Below are 13,485 nucleotides of genomic sequence, written 5' to 3'. Positions count from 1 at the left end.
GCTCCTGCAAACTAGCACTCTCCCTATCCACAATGGGTTTGAGTTCGAATTATCGGTGGTGATGCGGATTTCAGTGTGAATTAGCGGGATGTGTTACATATTGCTTTCAAGACATTGTTGCACGGACCGTGGCGGCTACTTTGAATTATCTAAAATTTAGAATTAACGAGTTGTGAATTACTGAGCTTATACTGTATCACTGGGTTGAATCGAATAGTGAACATTCGAATAATTCAATTCACAAATCAGATATGAACTATTCGATTTTTCAAACATTTTATATATTTGGTGTGGAGACCAATGCAGTGCCACGTGTCGCATGTGCTGCAGTTCCCCTTGTGCTCGATGCTGCCCAAACAAGCATTTCACTTGGTTTTTTGTTCAAAAGAAGCACCGAGCACTGCACATACGGGTTGCTCCAGCTGACACAGTAACGGGCTTTATCACTGTGAGCACACCCCAACGTTGGCCCAATGCAGGGATCACACACACAGCTGACACAGCTGATGACACAGGCAGTCGAAAGGTTTCGTGTTCGCTCGACTCTGCGCCACTGGCGCTTTCGTGTTTCAGTAGTTTCATTATCGCATAGTGTTGCACTGGTTTTGCTGGTTCACAATATGCGCACAAAATGCAAATAGCAGAGAATTCCATGACTATGGGATGTCGCGAGATGCCCAAATGGTCCACGCCACTTGACCAAAACCCAACTGCAGTGGTGAATCCAACCGGAAGTACATGTTGCTGGGCTAGTCGGTTCACACTGCTGAGTAGACCATAAATATGATTGCTTTAGTGCAAACAAGGAAAGATGGAAGAGAACAAGGGGAACGCCAACTTTCGACTGTTTGGTTGAAAGTTGGCGCTCCCTTTGTTCCCTTCTGTCCTTGTTTGCGCCAAAGCGATCATAATTATGGTCTACTCAGCTTTGTCTTGACTCGGTTTCTCCAAGGCTGCGCGTTTGCATTTTGTGCCAAAAACCTCTGTCGGACCGTTTTACTCACCGACGGCAGCAAAGGGCGTTGATGGCTTACACAATGTCACCACTCCCCAGTTGGGTGGCGGGAGATTTAAATTGATATAAAGGTGTTCGGACCCTTTTGACACAATTTTCTAATAAACTAGGTATTTTCTTGACATAAAACAACCACTGCGAAGTTTCTAGGGTCATATTTAAACAGTCCATGTAGGCTTAGTATGTCCCTTTAGTGTCCCTTTAAAGGGCCCCTCACCAAGTCCCATAGCAAATTTTGGTTATATGCTGGAAGTTGTTATGTGTCCTCTAGGGAGCATTCTGCCGCAAAAATTTTCCAAATCGGCGCATTAATAGCCGAGATAGAAATATTTCAGTGCCGCGAACCCATGATTTCAACAGGCGGGCTCCACTGCCAAGCAAGACGCTCTCTGCACTGGCCAGTTTAGCCTTTGCAAGCGAAATTCCTTCCCTGCGTTCTCCCATACCCGATCTTGAGGATCGCGTGATGCATACGTCACAGGCCGTGCCTTCATTTTTTTTTCTCCTCGCTTTTTTTTCCCTGCGCTACGCATTTCTGCTGACCGCGCCGCGGGCGAGCTGTTGTCTTGTTCGCGCAGCACACAATTTTGCGCGCTGTGCACAAGGAAACATGACTAGCGGTATAATTCAGTGCTACACGAATACTGTGGCAGAACAGCTGGATCGCAGAACATGATCACGCGCTGGAACATGGTAGAAAATGGCATAGTTCCGGTACCTGTGCATATGACTGCATGACCATGGGAACAAGGAGACAAAGCGGAAGTAGATCTCTCTTCCTTCGGTGCGAAGTAAAACAAAAAACACAGAAGCACTTAGTTTTCAAATCTATAGCAGTGCGCTTTCTTTTCACCGCAACGTCATGCATTGCCGATGATCAGCGGGCGGATCAGCCATCTTCCGTTTCGGCGGTGAGTCAAACAAGGCTGAGAAACCACGTGGCTAGGAACGATTTTGACGCAACCAACAAAGATGAAGATGAGCGATTATGCTGCCTGCACAACTGTGCTGAATGAGGAGCCAGCGAGCAATTTGGGAGCAGCGCAGTTGGCACGGTCCATTTGTGTTCGGAGGTGTGGAAGGGCGACAGGAGAGAGGTGCACAGACGAGGCTGTAAAATGAGTGCATGGTGATTGTTGAGGCAGCGGGCCATCGTGCAGCGGTTCGAATTTCTCGTTTTCTTTTTTCTTTTCAGAAATTTCGCATTTCAATACCTTTCGGCACGGACACCCAGCAACCACACTTTGTTATAACCGATAATGCGACATTGAAGCATTGTAGTGAGTGGAGTATTTCACCATGGAAAACATACAAAAGTTGACAGTGCAGCAGCTTCTCATTGTTACAGCAGATATATAATTAAAACCGATATCGTCATAAGTGGGTTTGACTGTAGTATTTTTATAGGCACAATTTTTGTTGTTCCAATTTTACGACGCTTTTTCATGGTCCTGAGAAAGCTCTATAATCGGGGTTCCATTAGCTTTTTTTTTTTCTTGTGGTCAAACTAGGAGCAAGGTGGATATCTTCCATATTTCAGTTTTATTTTTTTACGCTGAGTACCCATACTAAAAATAGCAAATTATTTCTTTCATTCATGCTTCTTGAGGTGCTTCATTGAAGTTTAACATAAGAATCCTCAAAAACTCCGAGCAATTATTTCTGCTTTACATCCATTGAAAACACCAAGGCATACTTGCGACTGTTGCATCCTGAAATAAAACATGAAAACACCAATAACGAGCATATTTCTAGCAATCGGGAAAAAGCTAATGGATAGTCTGTGAACAGATTAACCTTTCTATTTACGACAGTCACATTTGTAATCTTTATCTTATAAAAGGATGAACACTATGTATGATGTAGTCATTATTGTATTCTGTACTTCCATTTCACACCTTTGTCCGTTTTTCTCTCCATTCTTTTTTCTTAGGAGCAACTTTACCGGTGGAACTGCACAGATGACAGGAAGTTTGAGAACTTCCTTCCACGGGTTTGGTGCATGCTGAAGAGATACCAGGTGAGATGGTGAGCTCATTTCAGCGTGAGTTAATGCTTTAAGGCACTTTGATTGTCATTGGCATTGATATGTTTTTTTTTTTTTTTGTGCAAAACAAGTTCAGTCAAACCCACTTAGCAAAATATTGAGGTGGCACAGAAATGTCATTCCTATAATGCTATAATGGATTGTTGTAGTTGGGTTATGCAGGAAAGAGAGAGCAACAAAGCTATTTTCAGCCTTTAATTGATCACCTCATCCAGAGCAAGGCAGAGTACAAATTGCCTCACAGCAGAAGATCCATGGTCAGTCAAATTTGCATGCTTCACATACAGTCAGTACGTGTCCTTCTAAAGCACATCTGACTGTTCCATGTAGTGAAGCAGAATGTCTTTGCCAATACAAAGTTCCAGAGGGGCTTAGTTGCGAGCAGGGCTTCCTCAGATGATATTGCTTGCGCAGGCTCTTCTTGTGTGTCGTTGCTTTTGTTATTGTTGTCACATGCCCTGCCAGTCACTCTGGCAACAATTGCCTCATACATCACAGGCCCAAATTTCTACTGCATATGTGATGTGCCAAAACTTCTCCAATGGCAATGTGTCACTGTTGGCTAAGAACCAAAGCTCTGCCATTGCTTCACCAGATGGGCTAGCGATAATGTTGTAGCAGATTGGTGCAGGCGAGTGGTACAGGGCCCATTCCGCTCACCTACACCCACCTGCTACAACATTACAATTTACACTCGAACCTCGGTATAATGAAGTTGAAAGGGTAGCCAAAATTACTTCGTTATATCTGTTGCTTTGTTATATCCATTACTACCGTTTATTGCAATATATGCCTACTGGGGTGCACAATTGTAAACATGGAAATAAGAAGACGGCTGAGCAGCCCACAGAAACCGCTACACGGCCACGCATGCGATGAAATTTGAATAAAAGAGCACAAGAATCTATGGTGTGTACAGCATGCGCCTTAGCATCTGATGAAACAGCCTTTAGATAGCTGCCTCCCTTGTGATGGTCTTTCGCCCCGCTTTCCACTTGGCTCGTCGCGGTCAAGCAACATGTGGCACGCAACACAGCGCACCGCTGTGTGATCAGGGAGGCAAGCGAACTTTGATGTGCTTGCTTTGCTCGGCTATTTTGTGGCCTCCAAGATTGCACTGATGCCAGTGCGATTTCTGAGGCCATGCCCAGCTGCTAGCCCGCTCAGCACATCACAGGGAGAGGGAGAAGTGAATTCACGGCCTGGGTGTGACCGTGAGATTGTGCCCGGAGGTCTCTGAGGCCAGGCCCAGCTGCGGCTGCCTGCACGTTGCGCTGTAGAGAAAGAAGTGAATGCACTAATTTTTCTCACCGCTCATGTAGCTGCGCAGCATGCCACTGCTTGCCATGACCCTTGAGGTTGCGCTGAGTAGATCTCAGAGGCCACGCGCCACTGCGCCTGCCTGCGCCGTGCATAGAAAGTGAATGCACTAATCGTTCGCACCACCACACATAGCTGTGCTGTGTGGCATGGTTCACGCAAGACAGAGAGGTCAATGGAGAAGTGCGATAGTAAGCTGATGCTCATGTGCAGGTGTGCAGCTATGTGCAGCGGTGAAAAAGGCCACTGTTGCTCAACGACCTATTCAACATGGGGATGCAGGAGTTTAGAACTGCTGCGGCGAACGAGTGCTGAACCCCGGGGAAAGCGACGTTATCGGCTTGTAACGGTCGGGTATTTTTTGGTTTTGGAGACGAATCTAGTTCGTTATATTGATTGGCAGGATGATTTCTCACTTCGTTAAGACGAGGTATTTAATACATGGATCTCTATGTTGATTTCAAGAATTTTATTTACTTTGTTACAGTCGCCGACCATTTATTCAGACCTCACAGGGACTGTGGAAATGTCCGAATAAACAGGTGTCCGAAAAAGCAGATTAAGAAAAAAAGAAACAATGAAACCCTTTATTTCCACGCCCTTATTCGGGCTTGGCAGTAGGCTTGAAGAAATGGTGAATGCGCCATTGCACGCTGCAATCAGATAAGCCTGAATCTCGGAGAGAGTCGTATGGTCACTATAGGCGGCTGAAAGCACAATCACTGCTTGTACACGCTCCACATGCGATGGCAGCGTAGCACATGGTGCGTCATCTTCCGACTCGAGAGTCATTGTCCGGCGGTGCAGCAGAAACCTGACGAATGATCTCGCCGCCGTCGAGTTCTGCGCATGTCAGTACAGCAGTGTACCTGTGAAACTGTCAAATGGGACGGTGTCCGCAATCGCAGTGCAACCACTGCGCAGGTCTCGGCAGAACATTTTTCGCGTCAGTAAGGAGCACATAGGAAGGCGACAAATCTTGGGCCTCCCGGCACCCGCCTGCCGGCATTCCCCAGCGCAGTCTGCGCGGGCACTGTGACGCTATGTTTCCGTATGCCGCGTTGGATCACCAGAACCTCGACACAGCACACAAAGCAAACACCACCATGCAGACACCAGTCGCACAAACGAAAAATGTGGCCTACTCGCAGCGTCGTGCGCGAAGAAACAAATCAGCTGCTGGATTGTCTTGTCATGGCTTACTAAGCTGAAACCGGAACTGCTGTAGAGCCATTCTATCGAACCAGGCAGAAACGATGATGATGAGTGGGGATTTGCAGTAGCGACACTTTGTGGGGCAGCAAGGAGGCTCCGTTCAAAACAAAAATGGCATTCTGCAAGTCGAACCATGCGCCGGTCAGAGTCGGTGCATGGTGCTCTCGATCGAGTTGGCTCACGGAGTGTCCGAAAAATCAGACGAGAGGTTGCAAGGTGTCCGAACTTTCGGCAGTTGTTATACATTATGGCCTATGGGGAGAATGGCGGTGCCGCGAAGCATGCCGAATGATCGAGCATGTCCAAATTTTTGGAGTCCGGAAAATCGGTCGGGGACTGTATATCCATTATTTCATTATACAGTTAAACCTTGATATAATGAAGTCTGTAAAATCAGCAATTTGCTTCATTATATGAAAATTTTGTTCTGTTGAAATTTGATCTTTTATGCAAATAAGTAGAGTTGCCGATCGATTTTTCTTACAGGGGAAGAGGCCGCAGAATTTTTCGAATTATCGGGCAATCGAAAAAAGCAAATTCGAAGGAGAAAACAATTCATTTTACTAAATGTTGGAGTCGGTGGCGAATGATACGGTACGTCAGCAATATCTTTTTGGTGGTACGGATTAAACGAAGCCAGCCACACTTTCCACTCCCGCGGCTGATAACGTCGCCCGCACTGGGATGGCGCTATCAGGAAAAGCGCCAACAGTGAGAAATGAATGCTTCGTCTGCCTCTCGCTCCAATGGGTCACTAAAACTCAAGATTACGCAACCTCCAATACTAAACGCGTGGTAAGACAGCTTACATGGTGCTATGCCGTCTCCGCACGCCCACTTTGCATGCGTGGCAGATTACCTCTAAAGCAGGGTGCTTGGCTGCATATGCGCTTAGCCGCTCTTACAGCCATGCACAGCCAAGACCCAGAGGCATGTCAGCTTACCCCTCGCTCTGCACCCCCACCCACTCGCCCCCTCGCGCGCACTTGATCGCGTTACTGTGAGCTCACTCCCCTCCACCTCTTTGCCTTTGCTCGTAAGGAAGGTGGCACTCAAGAAGCCGCCATCTTTCTTCTCTCACCCTCACACACTGTCACTTGCACCTAAAGCACACAGTGCACAAGACGCAATAGGATCTTATTGCACTTGGACTTTATATACCGAACATGATGCGGCTCCACTTCAGTGGTTGCTCTTGTCATGTGATTTGAGAGGTGCATTTGCAAACAGCCACTCGTAATTCAATCATTTTACCATCTGCATCTGTGGATTTATTGTCTTGGCCTTCCTTTGCGGGGGCAGTGAAATTTCATTGTATTGAAACAGCATACAAACGCACTTCATTATATTGAGGTTCTAAATGCATGGGGTTCTATGGACAAGAGGTTATGAAAAGTTCAGTACTTCATTATATTGAGAATTTTGTTATATTGAAGTTCGTTATCACAAGGTTTAACTGTATCCTGTTTTGTTATAATTGTCGAGTGTACCACCTTTTTGAAGCATTTCTTCAAAGGGGTACAGTGGACTTCTGAGTGTGATCCAATACTAACTTGAGTGCCATTATCAGCAATCTTGCTGTATTACCTTCACCACCATGTGCATATTGAGCACAAGTCATTTCAAAACTTGGAAGAAATAGAATGACTTACAGTTGAACACCGCAATAACAAAACTGTGGGGGAGAGCGAAAAAAATTTGTTTTCACAAGAATTTCATTGTTGCGAAATGAGACGGCACAGACAGGGAATGTTTCTCATAATGAAACTTTGCTTTCAAAATTCTGTTAGCCCACTTGGCAAGCCTTGCTCGAGGCTGTAGAACTGCACTGCATTAGTGTACGTCTACACTAAAGTTCCTTCATCAGCTTGAGTTTACGCTTCCAGCCATCTGCCGAAATGCCCAGCTTGCCTGTGGTTGCCAGAATACCAGACACATTCGGTGCTTCGACAGACTGCTCGCAGTGCACGCTGCTTTGATAGCTTAGCTTGGGGTCAACTGCCAAGCAGCTGGTGAAGAGTTTGGAGAGGCTTCGCACGCTCGCTCCTAGAGAATCGGAAGTCAACGGCACGACGTGCCATCATGACACAGAGCCAGTGAAGGCAGAGCTTAGCCCCGATCACTCGGCGAATGAGTTTAGCAGAAAATGCATGACTTTGGAGGAGGGTAACTTGCAATCGCCCGTAGCTCTCTTAATATGAGACGTTTCACACAAATTGTGGTGCGAGTGATTAACTTTAGCTGTACCCTACGCGTCTACAAAATTTGTCCAAACCGTTTCGGGGCCCTTTAAGAGCATTTGAAAAGACAGGCTTTTCTGGCACCATTCACTATTGAAAGTGTAAAAATCTAGCCATGAATTCGTACAGCCAGCTGCGAAGGTTTTTGGAGTACGTGATTCAAATTCCCTCGCTTTTTTGCTGCGCAACCTGATATTTAGGCTGGCACCATGGTGCTCATGGGACAAGGCATTCAATTTCCTACAAAAAAGTATTAAGGGAATTGTGGAGCCAGTGTCTGCAGGAGCTGCAAAAATGGTGGTTCAGGCAGCATGAGATTGATGGGCAGCAGATGAACTTGCCCTAACTTTTTTTTTTTTTGCTTCAAACAGCTTTGGAACATTATAATTTGATTATTTTTAACAAAACATTTATTGGTGCAACAACTCGCAATGATTATGTATGTGCACAGAGACTTAATTCTTTGCTTTGTTTAAAAAACTGATTGCTTGAAAATGCAGAAAGGTAAAAAAAATAACTTGGAAGATGCTTAAGCTTTGCCTTTAAGAGTGGAATGTGATAGCATTATCGGTCCCCGTTTACATCACCTTCTCATTCGCTTGCAATGGTGTTGAGTCACATAACTATATAATAACTATACAAGGACGGGCTCTTTGTTCCCTAGCGCTGACGTCATTGCTCCTCCTGGTGGCCTCCGCGAGCAGTGGAAGCATTCCGCTCCTGTCGCAGTGTCAAATGCACAGGCATTCCTTGCCTCACGGCACGGTTGAAGTGTCCACAGCAATGCAATACAGTTACTTCGCCTTTCTTTCCCTCCAAAATCGAATTTTTATGTGATACAAATGCATCCGTTTGTTGAAGTACAATGAACTATCACAATTGGTATTAATTTTACATAATTACCTCATTCATAATTAGGATATTCAGAATTGAGTGAAGTGTGCATGAGTACATATCTCTAACACACTTCATTAAGTTAAAGACACCAATCTACTCACTAGGTCCCCCTAGTATCCACAGCTAGTGTCTGTGGCCACAAGACAGGCCTCAAACGGCAGCTGCAAAAGGGAATTGTGTTTTAGGTTATGCATAACAGAATTATGTTTTCTCGTATATTCAAATTACAATTCGACGCTATCGTGCCTGTAGGTTGTGTGTAAGTCATACTTTATGAATTTTCCGACACTTCTTATTTTGAGAGATTCAGTTCAGTAACATCTATGCGCCATACGGAGGGCCTGTGTGGTACGGGACGATTTTTCTATGACAACACCGACATTGGATTTTCTGTGATACAGGGCCCTTAATGCTATCGTGTTTAAAAAATGTCACACGAATATCTGAAGTTCTGGAGCCACAAGCGTGAAGGCTAGAGAAATCCATATACTTTGTTTATTAACCTAGGCACTTACGGATCATTTTTCACAAAAATGATGGTACAGGATGTGCATTTGCCTTATCCTTTTGAAAAAGGGGCTAAGAAAGGATCTAAGGAAATACAGGCCAATTTCAGCCTTGCCTATATTTTTTCAGAAGACTCGAAAAACTTATGCATTGCCAAATAAATACCTTTATCAAAGAACATATAATTCCATCAGTGCAATACAACTTTAGAAAGTTTAGGTCTAGAGTAACTTGCATTCCTAAAAAAAAAAAAAGTTATGTTGTCACATTTCAAAAGAAAAAAACAATTAATGCTAAGTATTTTCACGGAATTTTACCAAGACTTTTGATAACCTTCACTACAATATACTGCTTAAGGAACTGAAAAGTTACGGTATTGAAGGGCACTCAATAAAGTTGATGGCGCCGTACTTAAACAACCAAAAACACTTTGTACAAGTTCAAAGTTGCCAGTCTAACTTGAAGCTTATTACAAAAAGTGTTCCACATGGTAGTATTCTCGGACCTCTTTTTAATGTATATGTTAAGGATTTAGTAACCACCCACACAGAAGTGAAATATGTTCTGTTTAGTAAAAGACTGCATCAACTTGAAAATAAGAAATGCTTGCTTCTACCTCTGCTGCAGAAATGGTGTGACGTAAATCATTTAGGGATAAACACAAAACAAAAGGCATAGTATACAGACCAGAAAAAAAAAGTTCATGTCATTCTTACCATAAGCCTCTTAAATGAAGAGACAGCTATGGAGTTGATTAGTACCATTAAAATTTTGGAAGTAACTTTTTCGCCAAATATGACTTGGAATGACCATATTGATAATATTTCTAAACAATTGGCTCGAGTCGTTTGCATGAAACATCAGTTAAACCATTACTAATATTGAGAGTAAAAAAACTTAATAGATAATTCTCTATTCTACTCATACCTTTATTACTGCCTCTTAGTATGGGGTGCTACAGCATTAACTAACATGCAAAAATATTTATTCAGGAAAAGTTCATGAGAACACCGTTTAATGTTTCAAACAACTGTCATACATCTGACCTATTCCCACAGGAATATTTACTAGCCATATTTTATTGTGCTAGTACAAACCAAGTATGTCTTTCAAAAGAATTAATAGAAAATCGCGGATTCCTGCGTAACCTTGCAGGGCTTCAACACAACATGGTGCCGGTTGCCAATCTACATGAAGACATTTGGCAGGTGGTAACTGCAAAAATGAATTATCCAAGGAAATATTGTCAAATACAGTGCCTACACTTTTAAATGAACACAATGGAACTGGAATTGATATTTTAACGGCTACATAATGAAACCTTAGAATTTATTTTTCTTTATGTAAATAACTCATTTCCATTTGAGTAGAAACAAATTGCCACCTTACTTTTACTTCTTTTGATGTAGGTGAGCTTTTGTATCAGTCTGCATTTGAAGCCCTTTTTTTCTTTTTCTTTTCTTTTTTTCTTGCTGTCTGGTTGATATGTGTTTTCACATTTAGTAGAGTCTCTCATGCATGCTGCTATCGTCGATTGCATTGTGTGGAGGGGGCTGTGGGATCCTGTCAAGATGCTTTTAGGGGCAACTTTTACCCACAACCTCCTTCCTCTTTTTGATGTAAATAAAATTCTATTGTACTTTATTATATGTATGGAGTGTGCAACCGCTTTTGTCGCTCCTGTTTTACATATTTCATGTAATGAACTTATTGGCGTTAGAAAAAAAAGTGTGAGAAAAATTTAGTGCTGATATTTGAAATAAAACCTTTGTTCGTGTGTTTTCAAGTTTGGTCTGCTATCAGTCTTTCTTTTTGTATATGTGTATGTGTTTTGTGAATTTTATCGTACAAAGATTCATATCTACCAGCATGACTTTATTGGGCGTGAAGATGGAGCGGTTAATACAGCTGTAATGCAAATCACAGTATTCTGATGGCAGCATACAGTTTAGCACCACTTATAGACCTTTTTCACGGTGATCCCGTGGGCGCTGCCATGTTTGATAATGTGGTGACAAGTCCATTGCTTGCCTTAGCTGCCTCCTTTGCCTATGTGTTAACAATGGATTGCATGGCACCCTGGTGTGGCTCAGCAAACCTGTTTTCGTGGATATAGTCAACAGGGACTGGGTGGATGACATGAAGCTTTGCCCACAGATTAAAAGGACATATAAGTGCTTTTGGAGCTCATTATGCCTTGTCCAAACGGTGCGAGCAGCATATACAGTATGTGTACTATATGTGGAGCTAGAAATGTATTCCAAGCTGTCCAAATTTTCTGCTTGTGAAATAAATCAGGATCAATGTGCTTTGCTCTTCATTCTTTATTTGGCAAGTACTTTGAATCTGTGGCTTGTCATGTTTCCAACTCAGTGAAGTTCCTCGGTGAGGTCGCCATCTGATTGCTTATTTTCTGCATAATCACTCGCGGAAGTGCTCAGTTGCAATAGATTTGACCTTGTTGCACACAAGGCTTGGAACGTAGATGCTCTATACTTTCTAATATGTTGTAGCAAAGACGTATTATCACTAGTCATTTGCTTACTCTGTGAACCATTATGAAATGTTTAGCTTCAAACCTTTGTGTTGTCGGTGAAGTCTCCGTCACTCATGCTTCAGTGCATTCATTCAAGTGTGGGTCCATTCACTTACTTGTGATAAATGGGTGATAAAGTGGGCAAAAGTTTAAGTGACGATAGAGTGGGCTTAAGTTTGCTAGTTAGTTGGGGTTGATATGTGTAGATGATGTGGGAGAAATTTGCTATGCCGGGAAGCAGCGCTACTCACTTTGTCGCTCTGTAATGAGCGGTACTCACTCTTGCCTACATGCCGAGGTTGAAGTCCTTTCTTTGGAGGTTAGTGATACAACGTTGGTGAATGAGTGAGTTTATTTTTATCCTCGAGAAAATCTGTGCATTGCGAAAGGCGGCCGGCAACACAGGCAGTTCTTATGTAGCAGTGGTCTGTAGACTTTGTCACGCAGATCTGTTTCATTACTTAATACGGCAGTCAATATTTTTGCAGCGAATTACAGCATGTGTGTTTCCTCTGCCACTGAACATTTTGCAGCATAAATGGAGCACAGTGCATCAGCGAACACCCAGTTGCATTTCCGACAGCTGCTTGCACAGAAGCAGAACAGAAGTGGTGACGGTTTCATATTCGTGCGCTTTTGCTGAGGCAATATGCAGTGCGTTGCCGAAAGTGCCATCTTGTCCCTCGAAAGCAAACTGCTCCACGAAAAGGGTCAATATAATAGCCAAGGTGCATATTTGCACTGTGAGTTAGTCAAGCTGCACGATTGAAATAGTTGTTTCTGGACTGTAAGGTGCAACTGTGTCTTTAGGTTAGGTCCATGTATGGTGCAAATTTATTCTTTAATACTGAATGCTTCCCTCCACTTTTTTGCAAATCAGAACAGTGCTACTGTTTCAGGTCTTCATTTCAGAATGAATCCTAATGTGTATTACGTTTCTCCTTTCAGACGTATCTGGGCTTGTCATCTAATGAAGGTCATGGGACTCAAAATTCACTGCCTGTGCTGGTCATGGAGAGCTTGCACAAGCATTTTGGGGTGACTTTTGAGTGCTTTGCATCTCCTTTGAACTGCTACTTCAGGCAGTACTGCTCAGCATTTCCCGACACTGACAGCTTTTTTGGATCACGAGGGTATGTGGTGCAGGCCTTTTGCTCTTTTACAGTTGATCCACTCACATTTTCTGAATGACAAACCAGAATTACACAACTGCTAGTGTGCCAAGCTTTGGTTCTAAATTGATGAACCGATGGACCAAATAAATCCAACAGGCTTCACTGCAGCCTCTCTCTCCTAGCCTCTTGTGTTGCTTTGGCATGTTAAAACTTTTTGTTTTCTAGATTACATGAGAATAAGTTGAATGGAACGTTTGAAAATTTAGGTATAAGACTTTTTTAAGTGCAAGGTTTTGTTTCACTTTACATGTCAGCAGCTGCTGTAGTATGTTGTTAGTACCCTCTCCGGGCTTTACATTTTCTGATGTAAAACATGCTTCTTTGATTGGCTGCCTATGAAAAGGAAGTACTCTCAGATAAACATTGCTATACCCTTTCACTAGCATTCATAACTAGGAGAGAGTACAAGGGACTTGCTAGTTCTCATGTGCTGCTTGAATGTCATTCATTGATGGAAAGTAGCCCTTTGCTGAAGGTACTGATGGAGTGGATGGAGTCACATTTGAGATTCACGTCTGCTGCCATGAGCCATA

At 43.3% G+C, this 13,485-nt stretch overlaps 1 protein-coding gene across 3 annotated transcripts in view; it reads left to right on the top strand.

Moving 5' to 3' along the window:
- The window catches only part of Pcif1 (Phosphorylated CTD-interacting factor 1), a 158,029-nt gene that overhangs the window by 108,432 nt on the left and 36,112 nt on the right, over positions 1-13,485 (top strand). For all 3 annotated transcript variants that reach the window (XM_075675779.1, XM_075675771.1, XM_075675789.1), the window contains exons 10-11: positions 2,949-3,035; positions 12,726-12,910. In XM_075675779.1, coding sequence (XP_075531894.1) covers positions 2,949-3,035; positions 12,726-12,910 — 272 coding nt within the window. The remainder of the gene's footprint in view (positions 1-2,948; positions 3,036-12,725; positions 12,911-13,485) is intronic.

The sequence above is a fragment of the Dermacentor variabilis genome, chromosome 1 (assembly GCF_050947875.1).
Source record: "Dermacentor variabilis isolate Ectoservices chromosome 1, ASM5094787v1, whole genome shotgun sequence".
NCBI classification, from domain to species: Eukaryota; Metazoa; Arthropoda; class Arachnida; order Ixodida; family Ixodidae; genus Dermacentor; species Dermacentor variabilis.
The sequence above is the reverse complement of the archived record's forward strand: the minus strand, read 5'-3'. Positions and strand labels throughout refer to the sequence as shown.